This window comes from Alosa alosa, chromosome 5 (genome assembly GCF_017589495.1).
Source record: "Alosa alosa isolate M-15738 ecotype Scorff River chromosome 5, AALO_Geno_1.1, whole genome shotgun sequence".
NCBI lineage: Eukaryota > Metazoa > Chordata > Actinopteri > Clupeiformes > Clupeidae > Alosa > Alosa alosa.
Genome location: NC_063193.1, coordinates 9,426,967 through 9,454,855, shown reverse-complemented (window position 1 = coordinate 9,454,855; position 27,889 = coordinate 9,426,967). Strand labels below are relative to the sequence as shown.

At 41.8% G+C, this 27,889-nt stretch overlaps 4 protein-coding genes across 4 annotated transcripts; 2 read left to right on the top strand and 2 right to left on the bottom strand.

The window, feature by feature from the left end:
• Window positions 1-545: 545 nt before the first annotated feature.
• Window positions 546-6,623, bottom strand: zcchc8 (zinc finger, CCHC domain containing 8). Its single transcript, XM_048244285.1, has 14 exons — window positions 6,338-6,623; window positions 5,821-5,863; window positions 5,665-5,739; window positions 5,477-5,579; window positions 5,295-5,372; window positions 4,501-4,604; window positions 4,219-4,284; window positions 4,063-4,123; window positions 3,494-3,627; window positions 3,199-3,341; window positions 2,988-3,103; window positions 2,796-2,882; window positions 2,594-2,705; window positions 546-2,178 (listed from the first exon to the last, which is right to left on the bottom strand). Exons 1-14 carry the CDS (start codon window positions 6,507-6,509, stop codon window positions 1,328-1,330), a joined length of 2,145 nt encoding a protein of 714 aa, XP_048100242.1. The 5' UTR covers window positions 6,510-6,623; the 3' UTR covers window positions 546-1,327.
• A 1,060-nt stretch (window positions 6,624-7,683) lies between these two features.
• si:ch211-110p13.9 (uncharacterized protein LOC562347 homolog) lies at window positions 7,684-9,720 on the top strand. Its single transcript, XM_048242719.1, has 4 exons — window positions 7,684-8,083; window positions 8,204-8,333; window positions 8,411-8,544; window positions 8,632-9,720. The coding sequence occupies exons 1-4, from the start codon at window positions 7,961-7,963 to the stop codon at window positions 9,436-9,438; spliced, it is 1,194 nt and encodes a 397-aa protein (XP_048098676.1). The 5' UTR covers window positions 7,684-7,960; the 3' UTR covers window positions 9,439-9,720.
• Window positions 9,721-9,754: 34 nt separating this feature from the next.
• On the bottom strand, window positions 9,755-18,800 carry rsrc2 (arginine/serine-rich coiled-coil 2). The gene is given in 11 exon segments (XM_048242717.1): window positions 9,755-10,478; window positions 10,580-10,672; window positions 11,115-11,342; window positions 11,344-11,441; window positions 11,954-12,057; window positions 12,380-12,496; window positions 13,454-13,600; window positions 15,236-15,411; window positions 16,841-16,881; window positions 17,132-17,288; window positions 18,585-18,800. Coding segments are annotated over 11 exon segments (1,461 nt in total). The 5' UTR covers window positions 18,696-18,800; the 3' UTR covers window positions 9,755-10,289.
• Window positions 18,801-20,662: 1,862 nt separating this feature from the next.
• Window positions 20,663-26,644, top strand: ercc8 (excision repair cross-complementation group 8). The gene is made up of 9 exons (XM_048243406.1): window positions 20,663-20,679; window positions 20,797-20,920; window positions 21,551-21,632; window positions 22,999-23,067; window positions 23,492-23,558; window positions 24,337-24,440; window positions 25,075-25,199; window positions 25,549-25,746; window positions 26,624-26,644. The coding sequence occupies exons 1-9, from the start codon at window positions 20,663-20,665 to the stop codon at window positions 26,642-26,644; spliced, it is 807 nt and encodes a 268-aa protein (XP_048099363.1).
• The last annotated feature ends 1,245 nt before the right edge of the window (window positions 26,645-27,889 follow it).

The window sequence follows — 27,889 nt, the reverse complement described above, 5'->3', positions numbered from 1 at the left end:
AGTGTGAGTGGCCAGTGGAGTGTCCCGAAACTTTCGGGCCAAAAAATCTGCAAGTATAATAATAATAATAATAATAATAATAATAATAATAAAGAAGAAGAAGAAGAAGAAGAAGAGAAGAGTAACTCAATGGGTGCCTTCGCAGCTTCGCTGCTAGGCCCCCAAATATAGAGGCACCCATAATGGAATAGCTCTTACAATATTGAAAGTACCTTTCAGACATTTTTTCTGTTTAATGCCAGACAACTACAGTTGCAAAATTTAGGTCTACACTGTATAGTTTCATAATTTTTTTTTTTTTTTTTAAAACACGGGTGGGTCCTCACCCCCTTAAATATGAAAAGCTATACATTACTATTAAATCAGCAAATCCTCTGTGACCTGGAAACTACTAATGTTACCCTGAGGTCCTAGTCAATGAATGTCATGTCTTGGCTGGAGGGTATGCTGATTAAACACGCAGACCAAACCAAATGCTTTCATATAAGCAATTATATTCATTGTGTGTATAGTGTGTGAGAAAGAAAAAGATGTCAGACCCGGTGTACAGAAACAAAATACCAAAGCCGCATTTTATGTGTTCATTGCCTATTTGTGGAAGATCATAAAACCTGTAAAAGGGAATAATTTAAAGAACCAATTAAAAATATCTTACATGGTTATGATTTTACATACATTTCCCAAATGGAACACAACTTTCCACCTCTTTTCCACTGTTCAGCATCAATATGTACAGCTGTTTCCGATGACACCACTTGAAATCACTCCAAAAGGTATGAAAAAGACAAAGTATAAAATTTAAAACACTAAAAACAAGGAACAGAAGCTTTTCCACTCCTATGTGTAGTCACCTATTAGACATTTAGTGGTGATGGGGAGAAAGAAAGATAATCAAAAAAAAAAAAAAAAAAAAAAAAAAAAAAAAAATGTAGGCTTCGTAAAACACCTGGAGTACTCGCCAGATGTACAGGACGTTGAAAACCTGACATTTTAGCCAAGAAAGAGGCTAACTCAGTTGATCCGTGTGCTGAATAAAAGTTGTGGATGTCCGAGGGCGGCATAAAATGAACTACAGACTGTTTAAACATGAGGAGTTAAAGTAAGGATCACAATGCCCTGCTGTGAACTTCAAACATTGACTCGCTGGTCCCTGTGTGCTAAAAAAAACCCCACAATTAATTCAAAAATGAATTAAAAAAAAAGTTTCTAACAGCGCAAAATTCCTGCCACATTATTCGAGTTTGGAGATGTCAAGTTCAACTGAAAATGGACAGACTCTCAAATTCAAGTTGATTTCACTTGTTAGGGCCAAACAAAATCTGCCAGTTCACTTCTTGTTCTTTGCCTGATTGCGAGGAGAGCATTTAAGCAAGTCCCTTATCTTCAGGTAAGTCCCGGTAGCTTCAGCGACATCCGTATACTCCGGCGTTTCCTCAAAGGGAACGATCCCAGTGGCGAACTTGCTCCGGTGTGGCACAGCCACCACCTTCTTAACCTCTGGCTCCTCTACGGCTTCATCAGTGGGCGACTGAGGGGTAGATTGCTCTTCTTCCTGCGGTACTCCATCTCCACCATTACCACACTCATCCACCATTTCAACATCGGCCACAACTTTATCAACAACAGCGACCTGTTGAGCATTGGGTTTCTTTACCATACCAGCTTCCTCAGGAGAGACAGGGGTGGCGATTTGAACTTCCTCAGGGGATGCAGGGGTATCGATTGGAGCGGTCTCAGGGGAAGCCGGGGTATCGATTGGAGCTTTCTCAGGGGAAGCCGGGGTGTCTTCATCGTTCCGGCTAGAAGTCTCCTCTTCCATCTCAGCGTCTGGCCTGGCTGGGGTGGAGACGCTGGGTGAGCTGGGAACAGGGGTGCCTGTGGCGGCTGTCTCAGAGTCACTGTTGGTGGCCGTGTCCGCCTTCTCCAGGGCGGCCCAGAGGAGACGCTGCTGCTCCTCTAATTCCTCCAGAGTCAGGCCGTCCTCAGACTCCTCCCTCTCCAGAGCGGGGGAGCCGTTAGCAGGCGGAGTGCCTTTGGGCAGGGGTGGCGGTGTGGGGGTGACCGGGGGCGTGCCAGGGGGCAATGGTGGCGGGCTACTGAAAGAGGGCGAGTTGGGAGGCAGTGGTGGCTGGAACTGGAATCCACTGGGTGTCCAAGGAGGGCGAGGTGAACCCTGGTCTATAGAAAAACACACTTACAAGCATTACCCATATTGGTCTACACATGATTCCAGGCATAAATCTTCTGCAGTTGCTCGAAAAGCAAGTCCTGAATTCCCCTCAGAGGTAGTGAATACTTACAAAAGTTAATGGTACATTTAAGTAATAGCAAAAGGAAGGAAAAAAAAAAGTTTACATTTACTTTTCTTTATGGTTCTTGGCAGACAACAATGAACATCATTAAAAAAACAGTTTAAAGTGGTCATATAGCCTGCATAAATACTAAAAATAATAATAAACTAAATTATTTAACAGTATAGCAAATAGTTATTATTACAATAGCCATACACATAACATATACAGCTCCTGACTGTAAAACAGAATAAATTAATTCATTAATTAGTTAGATACAAGGTAAACAGACAAGTCATTACCTGATTCGAGGTCCATATCTGAATGCCGGGAGGCATCACCGGATCGCTGTTTCTTTGACTGTCGTGGAGTAGATTCGGACTCATGCCGCCTCTTACCATTTGGGGATCCAGACTGAATCACAAAACAACTGTTATATGGTCATGATGTGGGGGGGAAAAAAACAAATCAGAGACATTTGGTATAGTTGGGAAGTATATTCACCGTTGGATAATTGGTGGACAGATAAGCTGCAAAATTTTGTTTCATGTGCTGATACTGCATTGGGATGGAGCCGTATGCCCTGTGTTCCTAAAAATAAAGGATTCAAAATGACTGTACATTTCTCCCAAAATATTTCTAATACGACCATAAAGTACATCCTGAGGGAGAAAAAAAAAGTTCTTAAACCCTTACATCCTTCACATGCGCTGGCAGGCCCACATTGAAGCCTGGGAAATCAACCAGCTTGGAGAGATCATACGAGACTTTCTGGCTGTGGCCATTTTCTTCCTCCATAACTTCTCCACTAGCTGTTTGAAAGATGCAGAGGGGCAAATGTAGCAGCAAGTGGAAAGGACTTCAAAACCACAAATCATAACTTGAGTCATGTAAAATGGAACTATACCATTGCCATCATAGAGCTGGAGTCCAGAATTCTCCTCCTCTGCTTCCTTAAGCCAGCCGGGCGGGTAACCCAACTCCCTCATGCGATAGATGAACGGTGGTACCTTGTTCACGGACACTCCAAGGGAATCCAACAGCTCTTTGCTGTTTCAGAAACAATGGGATGGTGTTAGACAGATGGAAGACAGTTAAGTTACATTATCAATAAAGGTCATTATCACTTTACTGATGCAAACATGGCAATCCTTTTTTAGGAAAAAAAAAAAAGAATTATGGTTCTTTGTAAATGGCCTTACCTGACTACACCTGGTTTGTATTTGGCAAAACGCTCCTCCAACTCTTCAACATGATAACGTTGACTGCTCAGATTGTTGTTGTTGCCCTGAGAGAATTCTTTCCTCTTCTCATTGATGCGGGCCATATCTTTGGGCTGTAGCAGAACATAACAGTGAAACGTCAACCTTGTACAAAAATGACAACATCCCCATTTAAGAACAGTGTAGGCCCATGTCTCCAGAGCCAACGTAATATCTTTTGGTACTAGATTCCAGTGACTGCTAACACCAACAAGGCAAGCTTTCTTTACAAGATCCTCAAATAACTTCACAAAAGAAATCACTTACCTCTGTTGACTCCATTATGCTATTTTAAGTTCTGCCTCCACAAGGCATTATGTGGATGTAGAAATCCATTTAATGACTTGATACACCAACTTCTCTATTCATATCTCAACCAATTTACCATGTTTATCACCAGACATATACAGTTACATAGCCAACTTCAGTGGAGTAGCCTAATGGATCATGTGGGATTTCATTTTTCTATTGAAAGTGGCTCTACAGATACACACTAGTCTGTCCCATACCTTTGGACAGTCTCGTAGCTGATGGTCCTCTCCTCCACAGTTAAAACAGCAAGGCTTAGGCCTGAGAAAGGCAACACTGGTCATTACATGCACACGTGACATTATGGAAACTTGAATAAATCTCAAATGAAGAGGGGTGGACATGTTCTGCTTCACCTTTTCTCCTTGACTTGTACTTCCTGTCCTGCTAGTGTAATCACGTTGCTAAAAACTTGTGGATATCTTTTTCAAAATGTTATTCAGGAAGCCCCTTTTATGTAGTTTGTGTATACGATAACAGAAGGGATGAAAAGTACACAGTTAAACATAGTTAAAAGCACCTCTGAAACTTGCAGCACTTGACCACTGCAGCCAGCGAGGATGACCCATAACTGAATTAACAAACAGAGAGCGCCTTAAACAATGACAGTCCAAACAGGCGTGCAGCCTTGAGGATACGTTGGCACCTCCCATCCATCCGTTAACTGAGGGTTTTCATTAAGAAGAGGTTGTCCAAGCTTGTCCAGACAGAAGCTTGTAAAATACAGCACACTCCCAACCACCTGTGATGACAGCCAAAGACATGTCAGCATAACAGCCGGACAAATCAAACCTAATATTCTTGCAAAAGTTTCAATGTTTCCTCAAGTACAGTAATTTCCTGTGTATTAGCCACATTGTCTATAAACTGCAGGACAGTGTTTTATGCAAGTTAAAAAAAAAAACAAAATCAATGTATAAACCTCGACTAATGCCGCATTACAGACAGCTGGAAGGTCCGATGTATCCCACTTGGAGCTCACAAAGTCTGACCTCAAAGTGTTCCAGGTAAACAGTGTCAGAGATAAACAAAGTCGAACATGGCTGACTGAGAAGTTGACATGTTTTATCTTTGAAAAGGCAATTTGACCGTCAGCAGTCCAGCCTCCTTGCTTATATAAACCAATCACAAATGGGAAAACGACGTACAAGGTAACAGACCCCTTAATACTTTGAACACAGCCTTCTTTTATCCGTTTCAAACGCCTCTTTGTAAACGTTTAGACGCTGCCATTGTTGTGTGATGTCAGATTACTGCATCACAACGAAGTCGGGGTACTTCGATTTGCCCCGACCTGGCAAGTAGCACCGCTCACTTCGACTGGCATTCCAATGCAATTCTCCTTCTAGGAGGTCAGAAATTTCAGACCTCCCAGTTGTCTGGAATGCAGCATAATAGTTGGAAAATTATGGTAAGTCACAAAATAACTCACACTGAAGGCTTCCTTAATTTTTTTGATAGTGTCAGGTGATTTATCCTGTGGTTCATCCTCCAGGAAAAAACTTGATGTCTACAAAAAGGACAAATAAGTATGAAAATATACCATATAATATAGTAATACAATAGGCACAGATCTGAATACCAAATTGAATGTCAAAAACATTTGCTACAAACCTGAGGAGGTACATAACAGGGGGCTGGCTGGCCAGCATTCTTCTGCTGCTGGTGTTTCTGAATAAGACTGCAGATGCTGTCTTCAATCTCCTGGCGACACTCCCTTCAACAAAAAAAATGTAAATTGCTGCCTTTATTAATGTCTAAAGCAATAAAATATTTATGTTATGGACTGGATACAAACTTACTTGGAAATATTGTTGTTCCCATACAAGATATGAAGTAGCGGCCCATCACTTCTTGTATTGTCCACTTTTAAACCACTGTAGGTGCGGTACGTTTGCATGTTAGAGGGGCACACAACCATTAAAACAAACAAAAAATTGAGCAAAGAATAGACCTACCTTGGTCGAGTCAGGGTTTTTAATTTCCTCCTCAGTTCTTCATGTGAATAAGCGGTTAAGGCAAACTTTCATATCAAGACAATAGCCAAAGTTTAGATAGACATACCATATATATATATATATATATATATATATATATATATATATATATATATATATATAAACAAACATCATTTCAAGTGAACTAGCGGCTGTCAGTAAATGGAGAATAATGTTCGAAACCCATGTGAAAATGTTTGTCAATGCATGGACACTCCCACCCCTAACGGTAAGTATCGAAACGGAAAGTACAAACATATTTGAAAATATGGCACCAAAATACATCACACAATACATTTCTGAGACTGACACGTGAGAATTCTACAACAACAATGTGACAGAAAGAAAGCAGCGTCGACTTTCCGACCAATGACTATCTGAGCGGGGAGATTTGATTTTTCTGCGTAAAGTGCTCAGAGGCTATAGCACAGAAACAGTGGTAACTTAGCTTGCACATCTCATTGTTGTGAAAAGATATTCTCCGCGTTTAGGCGGCTTATCGTCTCTTCACACTCCTCTAGCCTCTCTCGAAGTTCTTGAGTGTCTTCTGGATCGTCTTCATCGCTCTCAAACCTTATGTGGGTTGCGATAGGCCTTTCATCGTCGAGTTGCTCAAACAGCTCGCTGTCTCCAAAATCCACCTCGGCCATCTTGGTTTGTGGCTACCAGAGTTCAGAGGGCAATACGTAGCCCCGCAAATCCTTTGATTGGTCGACAGCATATATCTTCCGGTTGAAATGGGAATCTTTAGTGGAAGCTGTGACGCAGAGTAACGTCAAAGATTGTTAAGGCGGAGCAAGATATTTCATCAGGAGCCACTTCCGGGAACCCGGATCGCACGAGGGGGGGGTCAAAATCCCCCTTTATGCAGAGCAGAGGCAGTGACTGCTCCATTGAAGTCTATGGGCATAGCTCAGAATTTTACCACATATGCTAAGGTCTTGGTTCTATAGACTTAAGAATGTGAATTTTGGGCACGTTTTCATAATCCTCAAACCCTTCTGAACATTTCAGGTACATTTTTAGCATTTTTGAGCATTCCAGTCTGGAGAAAATCGACTTTATATCAGGTGTGCGCCGGTTATTTATGCCGCTGCTGTTGACCGGTTGCAACATACGCTCATCAATACGTCATCGACACGCCTCTTTATGCAGACAGGATTCGATCCCCATTTCGCGCCCATAGACATGAACTACAACCAGAGCCCGTCTACGGAGAGCCTTGGCACTTCCTATTAAGCCTCATTGTATCGACATTGGTTGCAGTTCCATTAGAATTCCACTGGGGGTGATCGCGGGCGAGTGCAGGTTGAATGGGGGTCTATGGAGCTAGACGGCTAAATGTATCTCTTTCACCTGCTTTTCGTAGAAGAATCGTAGATTTTATTGTAGCTTATGCAGGTTCAATATAGATTTTAGATCTAAAGTTGAATGAACGAGTACTTATGTCCTTTTCATTTCTTACAGGTTGGGTCATTGTTGCCCATATCAAGCTAGCATTGTGCTAATGAATGACGTCATTGACATATTTGAAAGGCTTTTTAGAAGACTTACGTGACTTCAGAAAATATAACAATCAACAGTGTGCATTTTCTTTGCCTCTCCTAGCGAATGCAACATTCAAATTACTACTCAAAAAATTATATCCAGAGAAAAGTGGATATTGAGGGGTAAAGCTCCATAGACCTCCATGCATTCTGCACTCGCCTGCGAGCGCCCTCAAGTGGAATCTGAGGAGGAACTGCAACCAGTCCAGAAACCGGAAGTAACCAGACAGTGCCAATTCTCTTCCTATTAGACATTCTCTGCTACAACGAAGTATCTTGCTCCGACTTAACAATCTTTGGTAACGTAATGTCTAATAACGTAACGTAGACGGGCTCTGGTGGAAGTGAGACTAAAGCAAAGTGGGCACATACATACATGTCAAAGACTAACATTACTAGACTTGATTTATATTCACACACAGTAACACACAAGGTCTTAACGTTAAGACCCACATAGTCCACGACGAACTGCAAATGTTCTTAAGTTGTCATTGCAGTGTCAGTCAGCTAACATCAAGCAACTAGAGAGAGCTACGTGCAGTTTCTATCAAATAATGTCAAAGGCAGAGACTTCTTTAATCAACTTGTCACTTTGGGATAGTGGTAAAAGGAAAATCCGCTACCTTTATCTTGTAGATAAAAAATCTTTTTCAGTGACAAAGAATGGTCCTGATGAGGTAAGAAAAAAGCAATGCATAAGCTAGCCAGGGAGAAATGTGAGCTTAATTTCGACGAAATGAAACTACTATCAACATACATATTCGATGGTCTTGATTTGTTTGTTTATTTTACTACAGACGCGGCTTATTCCTCTATTTCTGGGAGCTGACCTTTACTCTGATACAGATATTCGCATTGAGAACCATCCTAGGTACCATGCTAAGTTTGCTAAAAAGGGATTGGCAACCAAGCTTGTGTTTTCATCCGGTGAGTCCATCTTCGTTAGCCTGCCCTATGTCATATTTTGTGAGTTGCAGCGCGTGAGTTTTATACCTTCTGTGCAGAGTACCGGCTCCACGGTTTACGGGTTCCCAGCGGAATGAACAGTTTGTGGTTCTACAGCATTCAGGGTATCTTTCGTGTGGCCTTTGAATTGTACAGCAAACAACAACAGCTGTCTATCTTGGAGTCGTTTCAGGTAAGTCTACTTCTGAAAATTAAGCCATTTATTTGGTTGTGGGTCACATATTATTTTCTTCTGTCTGACACTGCCATTGTGTTGTAGGACTTGTGGAAATCACGGTTAAATGATGATCTATTGAAAATGACCTACCAGCTAACAGTGAGACTTGATAGTCCACATCCCCAGAACACTTTGTCAACAACAGATCCAGACAGACAGACCTCTGGCGACCCACCAGATCAGTGTGCTCGTTCCCCTCAGGGTGGTGCAGAACCATTTGAACGCACACAGGACCCACCTGAGAGCACACCATCAGAAGACCATGACTACTGCTCGCCTATTAAAGCAACCATCAGTGAAACCTCCTTCCAGCCGAGTCAGGTTTTGGAGACACTCAAACACTTGGAAAGCCAGCTTCAGTCAGTCCAAAGCATCGGACCTGATCAGAAGCTTATCCTCCTTTCCTTTCTGAGACTGGCAGAGCGCTGCACTGATGGTGGTGGGGCTTTGGATGAGGAGTATTTGGCTAAAGCTGTGCTCTCCCTGCTTCAGTTCCAGACACCCAGCTCCCTGTCCATCTACTGCAGCCCATTGCTCCAAGCGGTTGCAGGCTGGCTAGGCCGTTGTTTCCATGCCGCCAACAGTTGCATCAGCCAGCAGGTGGAGAGCTTCAAGGTTCGGCACATAGAGCACATTAGCGACCTTCCGCCATCTGAAGAGCTGGCGGCTGAGTTGTTCCCTGAAGCCATGCGGACATTGCTTGTACACTGGATGGGACTGAGCGAGGAGGCAGCGTTGTGGAAGAGGCACAGCGAGTTCCCCATCCTGCTGCTCATCCTAGAGTTTGCCAACCACAACCTCATCACTGGCGTGGCCCATGTACTATACTCGAGCCTTATCTGCAAGTAGTCCTCCACAGCATTTACCGAGATGATGGAGAATATTTTAAGCAACATGGCTTTTTTTTTTTTTTCTTAACGCATAAGCGTAGATCCAAACCCTCATTAAAATCCAGAAGTTGGATTTGTTGTGACGGCAGTGTTGTCAATATTCTCACATCCAAAAATACAATTATACATAGGTGTTCACCACAGTGAACGTTTTTCTACCTTATTTTTGTACCTTTTTTGAATGATATTGTATGAACATGAACCCATTCTGTACTCAATAAATGTATATTTTTATTAATAATTTGCCTTAATGGACCTCAAAATAACAGACTGGATTAATACCATACCTTTTATTTGTTGGACATGTGTGTTGCACGTTGAATACAGCAATCAGTATTATTATCCTCAGGAGGAAATGAAATGTTTGTCCCACTGATTTACCTAGTATTAGAGTAATAACTGAATGCAAACAACTAAATGCCTCTTGGTATCTACTTAGATGTTTCTTTCCTTCAAACCATCTGATATATACATGTTTAGTACAAAAACCAGTAATCAAGCAGTCACATTTTCTCACTAAATCCCCCCAAAACATCTCAGTGCCCTTCTGCACCAACTGCATAATTCAGGAGTACAACACTCCTGCTGGTGCTGCAAGACCTAGCCATCCCCAAAAATATTTATTTACAAGTGAATGTTCCACGATATGGGATTGTTCCTACATAAATTACAGATCTGACTCAACCAACATCCATGCAAGTTAGCATCCATGCTTCCAGCTTCAAATCAACAGACACCAAATAAATCAGTGGCAAAGCTGGTACACAGATGGAAGAGCAATAAGCTGTGGAGGTCACAAGGTCAAGGAGGTCAGAGGGCATCCATCCCTCGTGATGAGAATGCGGAGCCGAAGCCTAGTCCCATGCCTCTCTGGGTGTGCGTCTGAGATCGGGCCATTTCGTACTGAACGTCTAAGTTGCGGAACATCTCTTCCTGCTGCTGTAGAGTCTTCAGGCCGTCTTCGTTCAATGACGCAGATGGTCCGGCCTCCTCTTCGTGCTGTAAAGAGAGAAAAACAAAAAAGATGAAATACTCACAAAAGTCCTTGAGGACACATGCTTACATTAACATAACTGAAATTTCAGGGTTCATCGACTTACTTTGATGCCCATGAGTTTGCGAAATTTGACATTTTGGTCCTTGTTGCCAAAATTGAGTTTCTCCCAGAGCTCTGTTGTCTGATTTCTCGAGTCCTTCAAGAGACAAGATGAATGTCTAATGTTAAGCACGACAATGATTCATCAACATGGCTTTTCACACAAAGACTTTAAGGTCAGTGATCGTACACAACTGTCACATTCAGCAATCATCTCTTTACAATACACCAGCTGCCCATTCCGTCAACTATTAAAAAAAAAAAAAAAAAAAACAATGCCCTGTGTGGAGTTTCTCTGGATATACTGAAGGGAGGGGTGAGCTGCCTCTCTGGTGTGTCATGTTTGGTCCTCGGTTAAAATATAATGTAAGGAGTTTTGTACAAAAGTGTCTACTAATAATTTGAAATATAAACAAATATAAATGTGACTTTCTGTGCAATCACCTTCCTATATCTTTAAGTCACTGGATTTTCTTTGGAATAAACAAACAGGCAGAACAGTATTTGATAGGACACTCAGTTAACTATGTCATTCCTACCCCTTCTTTTTTGCCCTGCCAAAGCAACTTCCTCTTCTTCTCTTGCTCAGCGAACTTCATGGGGTTGACTGCCGAGGGGTTGTAGTAGCTGGGCACGGCGATACCGGTCTCCGCCAATGTCCTTGCTTGCAGGGCTGCCATCTGTGCAGCCATCGCGATCTGTGGCGTGACCTGTGTGCCCGAGGCCAGCAACGCCGCCACGTTCAGCACGGGATTGGAGGAGGAGGAAGGCGGCGGCAGCAGCAGCAGCAGCTGCTGCGGCAGCCGCCGATGCTGCTGCCGCGGCAGCCACGGCGTCACTCAGGAGGGGAGCAGAGGCTGCAGCAGCTGGGGACACAGAAAATGGCTGAACTGCAGGGGCTTTCAGGTGGCAAGTACTATGAACCACTGAGGATACATTCACATTCACACTGATGTCTGACTCAAATCACGGAGGTAATGACACTTAAATAAATGCATGTCAAAAATGGGCATACACTACACATAATAAGCTACGGATGTAAATTGAACTAAAAGCTTCACTTCACACTAATTGTCACCCCGAATTTTGTAGCCATATTAGTAGATTTTGCCATACAAACCACATGCATTTATTCATTGTAATTCAGAGCTGAGCAGAGCTGGGTTTTCATAGTCTTAACCTGACATGACAAGCCAGTACAATTTTATGGTATTGTGTAATTGTGACTTAACCATGTCTTTACTGCATAGCCTTCTAGCAGTTATCATTGTCACCTCTCTGGACAGATACAAAAGGGGAAAAAAAGAAAGAACCCAAATTCCAGACGGTCAGAAAAACCCAGCTCGCCTTGGCCCCGCATTTGGCTAAAGGTGGTTACCTTCCACTGGTGCCTGATCCTTACCAGCAACAATCTCCTGCTGCTGCTGTTTCTCCAGCAACTCTTTCTCTTTCTGCTCCTGAAGCTTCTTCGCCCTTTCTAACCTAGAAGCAAACAGGACATAAAGAAAAGACCAGAGTGTTACTAGCCGAATGGTGGTGAATGGTGGACACACAGGTGCTCAGAAACACTTGCCCTGCTTTCAAAACTGCACACATTCGAAAGTACTGTAAACAAGCAAATGACTTTGTATAACAATGCAGCTGTACATACTAAAAACAATGAAGACATTTACAAATACTAAATTACTGGTCGACTTCACACACACATAAAAATATTGTGAGAGATTTTAAGAACTGTTACCCAATCATAACCCTGTCTAGGGTTGTATGAGAATCAATGTTGCCTCCACATGGAAGCCGGTACCTTCTGGCCAGTGCCTCCTGAGCATCCATGGCTGTGTTTCGGCCGCGGAAAGCAGGGGGACTAGCAGTGCGGCTCCGGCTCTTCCTTCGAACCTTCTCAGTCCGTTTTTTCCTTTCCCTGTGGAGGACAGCGTGATTGATGGAACCACATAATGTCATTCTATTTTGCAGATAAAGTACCAAAATGCAAACTCCCGGTGTACACACGCACGCGCACACAGATAGTAACAAACAAACTAATTTCTAGTTAAATTGTTTAATTTTCAGAACTACAGAACAGTGCATAATTTTAGTATTTAGTATGCAGTAGTATTTCCTAGCTAAGGTCTAAGTGTGTGCTAAATTAATAAATGTAAATGTAGCATAACTCATTGAGTGCCAAAAACGTAATATTACGTTTTTAGCTTTTTTTTTAAAATTACGAAACTAGACACTCCAACACACCTTATATGTGATTTTGGGAACTCTGTGATGAATGGAAATTAAATATATGACGATCGAAAACTCATGAAAACGCACAATCTGGACATATTATCATAACTCGGTTGCTGCTTTGGGTCGAATCAGTGACTCATGCACGTCAGGTCAAAACCAGGCCAGTTTCGTGGGTCTATCACTAGGTGGCAGTCTCGCCAGGTCTCGCTGATCACTTCCCGGAAAGTTTACACAAGTAACAGGCGACACTTCATATTTCATGAAATACGTTACATCTCCATTTCTTCTTTTTGGTGAAAACTAGCCACTGTTTAGCTTGGGATTTCTCAGGAACAGAGGCGTGTAGAAATACACGGTTTGCACCCACCGAGAGCTTAAAGTCTCACCTTTTAATCGAGCTATTGTATGTGTTCATAGCTATAACACAGAATATGCTGTGGCTGTACAAAAATCATCAACAATGGTCTAGATTGCTGGCACTCTAGGACAAAGCTCCCGAAAACAGCTTGGCATTCAATGAGTTAAAGCTATAATTTCAGCCATGGCAACAACCTGGACACCCTCTGTGAGCCATACATATTAACCCCCAGTGGTTCCTAAATACTGACATTCAGTGAGCAGAATCTCAGTGGCAACCCACCTGCTTTTGCTGCGACTCCTGCTGCGGTGCCGGTGTTTGGACCTGGAGCGGGAACGGGCCCGCCTCTTCCTCTCGCGGCTCTTTGACCTGTGGTCCCGACTACGCGAGTGAGAGCGCTTCTTGTCCCGACTTCTGCTGCGGTGACGCCTGGACACAGAACACAGTCTCAAGACATGTTCTTGTGCATGGTCATACAGTTCGCCTACAAAAAAAAAGACCCAAAAGCTGCCATCTTTGCCCATGTAAGGAGAAGCTAACTCTCGAGTAGCAAGTTCGTCGTCTTAATGTACCAAAGATCACAAAAGTGTGTAGGGCAAAACGTCTGCATTTCAGACTTCTTAGTTACCATGAGAGTTGAACAGGTGCGATTATTTAAAATATCCATGTTACCTTCCCATAGTGGGGGAAAAAAAAACCCGCTAGAATCCAGATCTCCTTATGTGGGCAAAGAAGGTAACTTTTTTTTAAGTTACGGACTGAAGCGGACTTCAGGGGTCTATGGTTTTAAAGCAACACTATGGAAGTTTTGCTCTCGGGGTCCCCCTGCAGTCGGGAAACAGTATTGTCTTCTAGTACTGTCGTAAAATCTGTCACGGTTACGCCAGGGGATACACGTGCATTTGTTGACAAGCCAATACCCCGCCTGCGTTGCGTGTGAAATGTCTTCATCCCAGGTACAGTGCCATATATTTCAGCATATCATATGAATATAAGTTCGTGGGTTTTATTTTTTTCAAACGCCAAAAGATCACGTTTACAAGCCAGCGTCATTATAGTAGCCTATTGGCTACTGTTTTACAGAATGGATATGCTAATTCAATTCAATGTTTGTGTGGTAGGTAATAGCCATATATCGTCAATATTATAATATCAAGCTACCATATAGATGAATCTGCAAAGTTGAAAAATCGCTTGCATTATAGCCTGAGGCAAGACACTTTCACCAGAAAAATAAATAGGCTTATTTCTGACTTTTGTCCTAAAAAAAGGGGCTTCTTCATAAAATACTACTCCAACATTAGGCTGTAAGCTACAACATTTTAGATCAACCATTTGCGATTTGCATGTCGTCATTTGCAATGCTCAATTCACAACGAGAATGCTAGCGATTTTAGATCAAACATTTGCGATTTGCATGTCATCGATTGCAATGCTCAAATCAGAACAAGAATGCTGTCTACCAGATTGATAATTCGCTTGTCTACTAGCATTAGATTCATGAAGATAAATGGAGGACCAGATAGCTTCCGCTAGGCAGACAACAAATTCGAAAAACTAGAGATAGTATGCAAGCAATAGGCCTACACTTACTAGTCCAACAGCATGAAGACCAAGTCAGCATCGGTTGGGCACCCCTCCTTCTCCTTATGTCATGCCAGCGAGCGAACACTGATATTGATCCTCGTCCGACCTTTGATTTGATTTTGTCACTCTCCCTTTCTCTTCCTAGTTTCCTCCGACAAAACCTATGCCTTCTTCGGTTTCTTTACTGCTTCGGCCATGACGACAACATAGCCTACATGCGTGACAGCCAAACACTAGTTCTCTCACGTCCGAATTTGAGGAATTTTGTAGTTCTTTATGTGCTCGGGTTACTACCCGCACCCAAAAGTTCCGTAGTGCCGGTAAAGGCGATACAGATGCCGTCAGGCTATGGCATACGTGTCATTCAACCTATTGTAAGTCGATGTACCATCACAAGGGTCTTGGAAATGTATTATGAAAGTTGAAAAACTCCATAGTGTTGCTTTAAGGTGCCCAACTATGGAGTGTTCCCCTTACCTGTCCCGGGACCTTGACCTGGAGTAGCTCCTGCCTCTGGAGGACCTCTTGTCTTTGCGACGGTGGCGGTCTTCGCCATTCTCCTCAGACAACCTTTCTCGACCCCGCTCATCCTGTGGAGTCTCCTCCAACCTGCTGTGTGACTTCGACGCCTTCTCCGAGTCCCTTCTCCGAGCCTGTTTTAAGAAGAAGTGGTCTCTTTCAGGAAAATAGTGCAACAAAGAGAGTTAGTATGGTGGTTTTGTAAACACCGTTTGCCAAGTCATGTTGACAAGAAACTGTCACCTCTTAAAAATAATTTTCCAACAAAATCACATCAAGAAAATCTCAAACAAATCATTGGGTCACAACCACTTGGGACCCAGAACACACCAAAACATGGAAGCAAAGCAGTTACTCAATTATACCCATACCTGATGAATAGCAGCCAGATTTACTGAAGGTTTTCAGGAAAGGATAAATATGCAGCAAAACCTATTATACCATTTGTTTAGATAGTGATTCAGCATGTCCAAGATCGACTAGCTCAGGCCAGCTGCTACTACCATGCCGAGTTAAGTCTGATTTGGCTAAAAACCATAAGTAAATCATAGCCTTAGGTGGGTGTGCTGCTTAACCATCATTCATGTTCACCGTCATCTGTGGAGTTAGTACAGCCTTATTTTCAGGCTCTTTTTCATTATAGCTTCAGTGATGCAATGCAATGAAACATTCTATGTGTTCATAACATTCAGTATTAGCATTAGTGAGGTATTAATCTCTTCCATTTTTTGCTCTGTGACTTTAAAACAATTTGATTGACTTTTCAAAATGCCTAATTTATCAGATATATCATTGCCACTACAATGAAGTCCATCTTTATTAATGGAGCACAGTTCCTCGAACAATATACCCATAACACTTGCTGTGGTTCTCCATTCTACCATAGCTGTGCTTTTCCAAACCATCTCATTTTTCATTCTGTTGTGCATGCAAGCAGTAATTCAGACAAGGACAGCCCTAATTAGTCTGTATTCACTGTCTCACTTCAACCATCCACCCACCGTTTGCGAACTCTGACAAAATACTTAAAAGGTCAGGAAGCTATAACCATGTGAAAGAGGTTAAAGTTAAAATTTTGGTCTAAGTAGGCAAGTATGAGTTTGAGTGACTGATAATTACCTGTCCAGGAAGTAGGCATATAATTTTGCTATCTGTCAGCAGCGTCTTCAGTTCAGAGTGTCTCTTCGTGCATTAGCACGCTGAGTGTAATTTATTATAGAAATGTTATCATGTGATCTAAACACAAGTGTTAACAAAAATAAAATAAATAAAATAAAACTAAAGAAAAAAGTGCTCCCACACAAGCATTCTTCACCAGGTCATGGCATTTTACACACCGAAAGGCTACTCCAAACGTTATGTGACTAAGTGAAAGTGGGCGTTTAGAGAAAAAAAAGAAAAGAAAAACACCACACAAACACATCAATTGCATGGCTTTACTATCTGATGATCCATTCATACTTACCATCATCTAAAAGTATGACTGATAAGCATTAGGCTATCTATGTGTATGTGAGCTGCTCACTTTAGTCCTGAAATGTGTGATAAACTAATGTTAGTTACCTCTTTGCTTCTGCTCCGGCTTTTTCTGTGCTTTTTATTACCTAAAAGTAAAAAAGGAAAAAGATAACCAAACTGCTCAATGTCAAGTGGAGTTTCAGACAGATTTTAACTTACTAGCTGTAAACTAAAAATGCAACAACCATGCTACAACATTAGTTGGAGCAGCTGCTAGAGGAATATCAAGGGAATTCTCTGGTTTCCCTGTAAGGCCCACAAAGCCATATAAAAAAATCTATACATAGCTTCGACAGAATCAACTAGACTGTAAAATAGCAAAACAGTTTAACTCACTCGACTTGTGTTTCCGATCCCTTGAACGTGACCTGGATCTTGAGTTATGGTGTTTTGACTTTCCAGGCGACTTGGACGTCTCAAAACTCGGCCTCCTTTTATCTGTGTCAGGGGAAGACGATTTCGCCAGCATCTCGTTCACGTCGGCATCACTCGCCTACAAACAAATGTACGTCCGCAAGCATACAGAAAATCAGTATTTTCAAACCAGTCATGTCTAATTGTCCTGTGAATATTAAAGGTGTAGCACGGTGTTGTGGTAAATAATTTACGGTAACGTTAATATTAATCCACATATGTAACTGCGTATTTAAACAATTCCCTAAAATCACCAATTAATGTGTAATCATTTAAAAAAACAGACGGTGGGGAAAGTTACACCGTATTCGCTGTGAAGGGCCTTTCCTGCTTCCATAGCTATCTTCTAGAATCTAGAACTACTAGCTGATATGTTAGCCAGGCTAGTTCCAGCAGTAATGAGGCAGCTAACTTAACTTGTTAGCAACCTGAGCCTCAACAACGGACCAATATCTGGTGGTTGATTCGTGGTTAACTAAATGATATGGATTTGAAATACAGTAGGTGAACGAATTACAAAACACAATTATTTGAGTTAAACTAAAATGGTATAGAATTCTATGGCAAGCGACTAAATGGCAATCCTTTTCTTAGCAAAGCAGTCGAGGGGCGCCATCTTGGAGAGTTGGAAATACGATGGTCATTGCTTGTTTTAAATTAGATACGCGAGTGCAGACATCGAAAAAATTAGAGTTCGTTAATTCGTCGGTTCAATCAGCTTACCGCCATTTTTCCTTTGTATAAAACTCTTCAGAGACTGGGTGTATCTGTGTATAGGTACACTGCCTCTGTACTGCAGAAACACTATGACCGTTCTCCAGATACACTACTGCGAACTCACTTTCCGGAAAGTGGGCGGTAACAACTAACCAATGGGTTGCTAAAAAGCATGGAAAGAGTATAGAAAAATTAATTGGACTGGCAGCGTAAATTAATACTATGGTGAATGCGTATAGATAGTAATTATGTTTTAGTTAAACTGTCCAATTGTTAAATTGCTCAACCATTTATGCATACAGAAACAAAACATTTTATTTTGGTGACACATTCACCCACGGAAGCTACGTAACTTCCTGAAACAACATGGCCTCTTGCAGCGAAGCTATGTTTTTCAGAAATATTCATGGTGTGTGTTCGTAAATAACAATAATTATCATTCTCACTTTGTCCTGTAGAACGACTATGATGAACATTGCAAAACTTAGGTCACGACCATTTCATAGACATAGGAAACGCCTTTTCGTTTGCCATAAAGGTCGATCGTTATCAAGATCCTTTCATTGATTCAATGATAGCATAGCGAACAAACTTTATAGCTATTCATACATACATGGTGTAGGGAAAGTTTTTTGCAAAAAATGTTAAGTTTCCTTACGGCTAGACGGACTGGAGTCGATGACCCCCTCCGACTGAGACGGGCAGAATCGACAAGAAGGTAAATGCTGTAAAGCACACAGAAAACATGAGCGTTTCTTCTGCTACACATTTTCTTGTTGGTTGCCAGACCCCCTTTTCCGATGGACCAAAATTAGGGGGCCTGGCTCAATAACTTGTTCCAGAGGAATGAGTGTCATAGTGATTTTTGATAAGGTATACCACCCTAGAATTAGTAAGAAAGGGGTAACATTGCATTGGTGATAAATTGGTACAAGCTGTTTATGTCTATAAGAGCTGGTAAGTCCCGCCCTTTCCGCTATCCCCGCTGGACCTCTAGATTGAAAAATCGTTAATGCAAGTGAATGTGAGAAAATAATTATTATCTGGTCCCGTTTGAATTTTGCCATGAATGTGAACATAGACACGCGTGTATATATTATAGGTGAATATCCTCACTTCCGCAACTAATTATTCACAGTCAATATTTGTTGTATTGCAAATTCTCTGAAATGTTATGTTCTTTATAAAGTACGATTAATGAGCCAGCCATCTGTTTAATTATGCTGTAAGTCGCTTTGGATAAAAGTGAATTGATGTAAATGTATAATCTGCAACCTTATCACTGGGTGAAGTAGGGTTGCCACAGTGTCTGACAAAAATCCTGGACATTTTGACCATCCAATCGACCTTTTTGTTTGTAAGCAACGGCGCCTTTCGCACATCTAACCCAAGATAAAAACCGTCATTCTAAGCGACAATTGTATTGCTAAAATTTGTAAGAATGACAATTTCTAGTTATTTGTTTAGTTAATTGCTTTATTTAATAGCAGACCTTTATTATTTTGTCATATTTTCAACAGTTTTTAGTTGTGGACACCTGGGGGCAGTATTGAGAAAAAAGGGGGAATACATAATTAGGTTCTGCTTTTTTACTTATGTGGAATAAACTTTACTTTCTCTGTCTCTCCTTGTCCCACACTCTCCGTCTCCACCTTACCATTTCTAATGAACCTCCACGGTGCGTGCCCCCACCACCACCACCCATGTTATGCTACGTCATTTTTGTAGAGCCAATAAGGCTGTGCATACGTTTATGGACGTAGGCACGCTTCAATTAAACTGAAATACACATTTTGCGCATCATGTACAAAAATCCGGGACATTCAGTGTCCAGGATTTTTATTCAGTGTCCAGGATTTTTATTTTCATTTTCCTGGACAGACCATGAAAATCCTGGACAATCAGGAAAAACCTGGACAGGTGGCAACCCTAGGGTGAAGTCAGGTTCAAAATTGTTGTTGGGTCATTCCACTCAATTCAACCAGGGCCCACACACTTAAGTCTCAAACAATTCTGAAAAAATTACCAGGTGTACCTATGTTACCCAGGAGACACACTGTAAAATGGCTCAAATTGTGCATGCTGGTAGTATGTAGCAAAATTGTCACGTTTGGTCTGGATGATCCTGCATGGCCATATATCATTTAGGGGCAGCCGTGGCCTACTGGTTAGCACTTCGGACCTGTAACCGGAGGGTTGCCAGTTCGAACCCCGACCATTAGGCACGGCTGAAGTGCCCTTGAGCAAGGCACCTAACCCCTCACTGCTCCCCGCGCCTGATTCTGAGATGTTACCTTTACACCAGCAGGCCAAGCTTTTAAAAGTAATTCTTAAATGTTGACCTGTTAGTTAAGAATGCCACTACAAGTAAGAATTAGGCATATTAGTGGGAATTTAATTTACACTTGTACCTGTCAAGCTGATGAAAAATAATTTTTACTTTTCTCTGAAGGGTTCTCAGTCTGGAACTGAATCATAATCGGGATGTGGCTCGAATCCATGGAAATGGGGTCAATTCATTAGACATTGAAGTCATTGAAGGCAGATAGTAAGTGGTTAACTTTTACTCTATAATATAAAATACATTTATGATTAGACTTTCAGGAGTGTTTGTTCTTGAGTATGTACTTGAATTATTGCTTGTCTCCTAGTATGTTGTCTGGAGGTGCAGATGGAGTAATAGTAATCTATGACCTTGAGAATGGAAGCAGGAAACCACAGTACACATGTAAAGCAATGTGTACAGTTGGAAGGTAAGCACAATGACATTTTTAAGTTCTTAGAGTATTCTGTAGGTGGCAGCATTGTCCCACTCAATCTGTGTCACTACGCAATCTGACCGTGTAGCATTGTGTTTTTCTTTTGTTTAGGTCTAGCCGCCATGTGCACAAGTTCAGTGTGGAAACTGTTCAGTGGTATCCCCATGACACAGGCATGTTCATATCCAGCTCCTTTGACAAGACAATGAAAGTGTGGGACACAGAGACTTTGAAGGTCGGCCCTTTTCCATGGCACCCTTACCTCTACCAGATCCACTATACCACCTGAGATTGGCTGTTGTTAGTGTTTCTATCCCATGCATTTCTCCATTGAGGAGCTAACAATGGAAGCCATTGAAGCTATATGTCAATATTAGAGTTTCAAACTAAGTGTAGACACGAACAAACAGTGGAGCGAATAAGGTTAGATAAGAATAGCAGCAGTGTATAGCAAAACTGTTAATGAAATTAGTTTTGTAGGTTAGATTTAGATGAAGGTAAAATGTATCTGTTTGTCTACAGGGTTTTCTTTCTTGTTCTGTTTACACACAGTTGGATATCCAATTTGTTTGCTAAGGTCACAGGGCACTTCACAAAAAGTCACTTATGTAGTGCAGTCATACTCAAATTTGAAAAGACACATACTGCTGTGTATGGCTATTGAATTTCCAAAATCTGTCTGTACTATTTGCTTCAGTAGCATAGGTTTATAGCACAGAAACCTTGTGGGTTATTACAAGTCAAACAACACTTTGTATTATGTATTTTAATATAAGTTGTAATGGACTTTTCTATAATTCACAATTATATTTTTGTAGGCCATTTGAAGCTATTTTTTTATGAATCTTATCTCCTCATGTTGTAGCCCGCTGAAGTGTTCCAGTTTGAAGGGAATGTCTACTGCCACCACATGTCCCCTATAGCCAGGAAGCACACGCTCATTGCAGGTGTGTTCAGCAATGTTGTTCTTTCTTCATCTCTTCTTCACTTGCAACTGTGCTCAAGCTGTATTAGTGTGGGATGTTCTGATGGTGTATTTAATTCACCTGTGGCGTACAGGTCAAAATTTGGGGTTTCACTTTTTCATACCTTATGGCTATACATTGTTTAAATAACACAGGCTAAAACTTTGTTACTGCAAAGCTTATGTGTTGAGGGTGCTCAGTCCTCCACTACTGTTTCGCTCTACTGCTTAAACAGGCGGTACACGCACACCACTGCTGCTGCGTCTTCTCACCAGTTGATCTGGTTTCGCTGCCAGTGGGTGAGAGTGCAAACCCCCAACCCCCAACGCCCACGAATGACACCTTCCTCAAAAAAAAAATCTGTTGTGGGATTGTTCGATGAAGGAGGCAGTTTGCCAAAAGATAATTCACTGCTGGAATTCCTCTTACACATGCTGTACAATCCCCCCCCCCCAACACACACATACAGACACACACACTGCTGCCTGACAGGACTGACAGGTTATTGAGGCTGGTTCTCGATCCAGAGGCTGGTTCTCGAACAACATCTCTTTGCTTTCACCCTATTCTGATGATGACAGAGGAATTTTGTCTTTTAACACGGGTATGCCAGGAGGATTTATAGGCTGACCTCATATTACGCAAAAGCTGCAGCAGGTACTTGAGTAACAGTGTTTATTTATTTAGTATATAAATGCACATATACTGGAAATTTCCATTAAGTCAATGTAGAAAGAACCTAATGAACTCTCTCACTATTTGTGTTATATCTTTAGGATCAAGAGATGGTATCACAAAAAACACTAGTCTAGGCATCGAAACTGTTTATTCAAATGTTTTAGCTATTGAAATGTCCTCAGGTCAATTTAAGGACCTTTTCAGAGGTATTGTCATTCTTCAAGTTGTAAATACATTACAATGGAAGGGACTACAGAATCATTTAAAGAACGTAGCAGTTTCATCATGAACAATTTCATTATGAATTTATTCGGTTACATATACAAGTTTATGCATGTATCAGGGTCTGGTCAAATAGACAGTTAATTAAATGTAATTATATGGTCATGGATGGAATGTTTTGTATTGTAACAAGTGTAAATCAATTATTGTTTGGCAAAGGAAAGAGACCGATAAATAATGATTTTCTTTAGTTCTTTAGTACTTCAGTTCTAACTCCCAAATTAACAAAGTGTCTTGGTGTGCACAGACATCAGAGACACACAAATCCACAGAAAAACAAACACAGACAGAAACGTTGACACACAATAACACACTCACACAAGTCTTTCACGCACATGTGTACAGGAAGACTACTCAATCAGGCCCTTTGTGCTCTGTCTGTCCTCAGTTGGTACCAAAGACCCTAAAGTACAGCTGTGTGATATTAAGTCGGGGTCGCGCATCCATGTCCTACAGGGTGAGTAATCTCACAGAGACACTAGCGAGACTCTAAGGTCATCAGTGAAACCTTTAAAAATCATGCATGTGTTGATACGGATTTGGTCACCCTCTACCTGATTGTGAATTGTTTTTGCTGCTAGTAGCCATTCTGCCTACATTATCCTGCATCTTTGTGGAGTATAGTGTAATTCATAGTTCTCATTTTTAATGCATCAATCTGTTGGAAAGAGACATGGTGATCAGAAAATAGTAGACAACTGATTGACAGTTCTGCACTTCTGCCGTCCAACATGGAGGTAGTGATCGATGCGAAAAGAATGTGACGTCAGACGCAAAACATCAATATGGAATCATTGTGATGAATAATCAGTCCATAGGAAGAAGCCATTGAGGCTGATACTACAGCACTGCAGGGCTCATGTTGTCTTTACCCACTGCAGGTCACAGAGGGGAGGTTCTCTCAGTCAAATGGTCTCCGCGATACGAGCACATCTTAGCCACGGCCAGGTAAGCAGAGCCAGCTCTCTCTCACTCTCTCTCTCTCACTCTCTCTCTATCTCTCTCTCTCTCTTTCTCTTTCTCTCTCTCTTTCTCTCTCTCTCTCTCTCTCTCTCTCTCTCTCTCTCTCTCTCTCTCTCTCTCTCTGAGGACGCCCTGACAAGTTTACACAGACAAACAACACATCTGCAGATTGCTCTGGCTTGGAGTGTTGGCAGAGCAATGAAGGCGGTTTATTTGTGCACTAACCCAACATGAGATTTCTCATCTGGTTCCCAACTAATTAAATAAACTAATAATTAATCCAGTGGGACACTGAAGCCAAATAGGCCCTACTAGAATGACAACAAAGCAAGGGGGTTCAACTATGACAAGATGAGAGATCTAAAACACATTTAATTGCCAGCCCAAAGATGCTTTCATAAAATCTGTGGAATATGTGGTCCATGAAATTATTTATGAAGGTAAATTATTTCAGCACAAAAGCATTCAATTAGTAATCTTGTACTTGGCATAGCAGACTATGAATGATCTGTAGTGTCCCAAAACTGAAGCTGAACTAACCACATTAAATTGCACATTTACTCACAACATACGCAATTTACAAAATATAACTTTAAAAGCTTGCTATTTTCTGACATTTGTACCAAAGCCTCTCTGCCTTTAACAGTTTTTCCACTGCAGTCAGCGGGATTGTATTGGGGAAAGCCACTCCTGTGTCACTCTGCCTTGTACAAACTGGATTATTATGGGAATGGTAGTTAATGTCATATCATTTTACCTCCAGCGCTGACAGCAGGGTGAGAGTGTGGGATGTGCGACGGGCCTCAGGGAGTCTCTTCACTTTGGACCAGCATAACGGGGACAAGTCCAAAGCTGCCACAGAAGCAGGTAGGTGCATCTATGCCCAGACCTGTACAGGTCTGTACCTGTATGGCTCTATGCGGCTGTATGTGACTATGCAGCTAAAGGCTTACTAGTCCTGGTCTTGTATAATTTCTCAGGTGATATAGTGTGAAGAATTTATTCTCATTTTTGTTTAATGTGGTTGTTTGGGCTCATGTTTGGAATGCATGTACATTTACACTTCTTTGTGCAGTTTGTTTCATGTATGGTGCAGTACGATATCATGTCTTGATCGTAAATTAATACATGACAAATATGCTGTGGAAATGGTCTGTGGCATTTTGAGTGAATGTATTCCTTAGATTTCCTTAGATAAGTTATTAAACCATGACGGTTAGGTTTAATCAGTAGAACAGGGTCCTTATCACAAGGTTGGTGCCAAGCAGCACAATACATGGAATTTTACTGAGCGCCCAGGTGATAACCTGTGATCTCAGGTATCTCTTTGTCACTATGACAACAGAGGCAGGCAGGGAAGGAAGGTGTGTGTGTGTGTGTGTGTGTGTGTGTGTGTGGGAGGTGGGGGTGGGGTGTAAGTGCACAGCTGGTAAGTATGAGGCTCTGTGGCTGTTGGAAAGAAATCCTCTGCCTGTGATGCTTTACCTGTCTGTGTTTGCAGTGAACACGGCCCACAACGGACGCGTGAATGGCCTGTGTTTCACAGCCGATGGCCTGTTCCTGCTCACCACAGGGACAGACGACCGCATGAGATTGTGGAACAGCGCTACTGGAGAGAACACTCTGGTATGTAGAGAGAGAGAGAGAGAGAAAGAGATAGTGATTGAAAAGTAAAAAGAAGAATGGAAAGAAAGAAAAAGACAAAAATAGAGAGGATGGAATGTAACACTCAGGGCGGTTGCTGTGATAATCCTCCAAATACCTTTCAATGTTATCCTGTGAGGCCGGAAATAGGTCAGTAACCAAACCGCTATTGATCACCCCATTTCCTCTGCTCCTCCTCTCCTCTTCCTTGACCGTGTGAAGATAAGGAGCTTGATATAAAGAAACGATAAAGATCTGTTATTCAGACATTAAATTGTGCGTTTCCTCTACAAACCAAACAAGCTGTCCTATCTGCCTTTGTCCTCTGCAGGTGAACTATGGAAAGGTGGCCAACTCCAGCCGCACTTGCCTAAGGCTAAGTGTGTCACGCGGCTGCAGTCCGGAGTTTGTGTTTGTGCCCTGCGGCAGCTCGGTAGCAGTCTACTCCCTGCACACAGGCGAGCTGGTCACTATGCTCCGGGGTCACTATAACAACGTAGACTGCTGCGAGTTTCACCCCGACTATCAGGTGAGTTGGCCTGTTGTGGACCCCTCCCCTCCTCCCAAACACCTTTATTTCTATGTTCTGTAGACACAGAACATACACAGCACATACACAGAACCTCCAGTGTTCAGCAATTGTAGTCTCTCTCAGTTTCACTACTAAGTCAAACTTGTGGTATTTGTATATTATTAGGAAACTTATGTTGTGTAAGCCTATTTATTTAAGTAAGGCCTATTTAATGAAACATGAATATAGTGCAGCATGCCAGGATTTTAATTGATGAGGTGGTACAGTTTTTATCTGAAGATATTCTATAATCCTTATGCTCTATAATAGCATAAGGATCTCCCTCTACCGTGATTGTAGATTGCATAATTGTATATAAAGTGAAAACACTGCAATACTTCAAAGTGAGCCAGAGTCACCTTCCTTTGAATCACTCAGTCATATATTAACCCACTTACATGTAAGAATGTATGGCATTTTGTTGTATGTTTACATAACCTACACATTCTGTTTGGTCATTATAGACCCTTTCAACTGCATAAACAAACAGGTGCATTCCCAAAACATTTCCGGTGGCACAGAAAACAATATTGAACTTAGGAACAAGCTAAAATAAATATATATACAGCGGGGAAAATAAGTATTGAACACGTCAACATTTTTTTCAGTAAGTATTCTTCCAGTGAGGCTTCATCCTAGATCCTAGCTTCCTGGCTGGCTGGTGGGTGGGGGGGCTGTCAGTGATGGGAGAGTGGGTAGAGTGTTCAGCATCCTGATTGCTAGTGGATGAAGCTACTTGCAAGTCTGGTGGTGCGGGAGCGGAGACTCCTGTACCTCTTTCCAGAGGGCAGGAGGCTGAACAGTACGTGTGCAGTGTGGGTTGTGTCCTTGACAGTCATTAGTGCTTTGCGGGTGAGGCGGATGGTGTAAATGTCCTGCAGGGAGGTGTGTGGTGCTCCAATGATCCTCTTAGCTGTGTTAACAATGCACTGGAGGGTCTTCCTGTTCTGATCTGTGCAGCTTCCGTCCCACACTGTGATGCAGCTGGACACGATGCTCTCTATGGTCCCTCTGTAGAATGTGGTCATGACGGGAGGCGTGGCACTTGCCTTCTTCAATTTGCGCAAGAAGTAGAGGCGCTGCTGGGCTTTCTTCGCTAGTGATGCTGTGTTGGTGGTCCAGGAGAGCTCGTCGCTGATGTGCACCCCCAGGAATTTTGGTGGGGGAGATGGGGTTTTCTGTGGGTGAGTGTCATTTTGTGCTTCAAAACGGGCGAAAAAACTGTTCAGGTCATTTAGCAGAGAGATGTTGTTCTCACAGCTCCATGGCGCAGGCTTGTAGTCAGTGATGGCCTGTATGCCCTGCCACAGGCTCTCTGCTGTCTTTGACACGCTCATGGTACTAGCAGAATTCATACAGTTGAAGGAATGATGAATGGAGTCATTTTGTTCTGGGAGAATTTTTACATCCACCAGGATGATGAGGATGAGACATGGCTAGACCTTCCAGCAGGACAATGATCCAAACCATTCAGCAAAGGAAACTCTCAATTGGTTTCAGAGAAAGGAAATCAAGGCCCTGACTTCAATTCAATTGAACAGTTTTGGAAGTTAACTAAAGATCAGGATTCACAACAGGGACCCCTGAAATCTTCAATATTAAAGGATTATCTGTTTAAAAGAATGGGCCAAACTCACACCAGAATACTGTGACTGATTAGTTTCATCATACAGGAAATGAATAAAGGCTTTTCCACAAAGTATTTAAGAAATTTCTGCAAGCGTGTTCAATACTTTTTTCCTGTGTCATTCCACTTTATTGCACATAACTCTACCTATGGACTTCAATGTTTGGATTTTTTTATATGGGTGGATTATCTGAGTTAATACTAATGTCTGGTGAAAATGTCATGCAAATAGCCTCATTGGAAGTATACTTACTGAAAAAAATGTTGATGTGTTCAATACTTATTTTCCCCGCTGTATATATGTATATATATATATATTTTTTTAAAACAGCTTTTAAAGTCAACATTTTTTCAGATTAATTTCAATTTTAAGTATCTGCGTTGGTTTTGTACATTTCAACCGGAAACTCTCTAGGAACATATTGAAAGAGTCAATACTTTGACAGCCCTTTGTATTTGCAGGAACTGTATAGC

Excerpts from the sequence above, each read along its gene's own strand:
- zcchc8 (XM_048244285.1), bottom strand. The coding sequence starts at position 6,509 with ATGGCCGAGGTGGATTTTGGAGACAGCGAGCTGTTTGAGCAACTCGAC. Across the intron at positions 5,740-5,820 it reads AAAACCCTGACTCGACCAAG|TGGTTTAAAAGTGGACAATA; the intron begins GTAGGTCTATTC and ends CCGCACCTACAG. Across the intron at positions 5,580-5,664 it reads GGGAACAACAATATTTCCAA|GGAGTGTCGCCAGGAGATTG; the intron begins GTAAGTTTGTAT and ends TTTTTGTTGAAG.
- si:ch211-110p13.9 (XM_048242719.1), top strand. The coding sequence starts at position 7,961 with ATGTCAAAGGCAGAGACTTCTTTAATCAACTTGTCACTTTGGGATAGT. Across the intron at positions 8,084-8,203 it reads CAAAGAATGGTCCTGATGAG|ACGCGGCTTATTCCTCTATT; the intron begins GTAAGAAAAAAG and ends ATTTTACTACAG. Across the intron at positions 8,545-8,631 it reads CTATCTTGGAGTCGTTTCAG|GACTTGTGGAAATCACGGTT; the intron begins GTAAGTCTACTT and ends ATTGTGTTGTAG.
- ercc8 (XM_048243406.1), top strand. Across the intron at positions 23,068-23,491 it reads GCGCATCCATGTCCTACAGG|GTCACAGAGGGGAGGTTCTC; the intron begins GTGAGTAATCTC and ends TACCCACTGCAG. Across the intron at positions 25,200-25,548 it reads CTACTGGAGAGAACACTCTG|GTGAACTATGGAAAGGTGGC; the intron begins GTATGTAGAGAG and ends TGTCCTCTGCAG.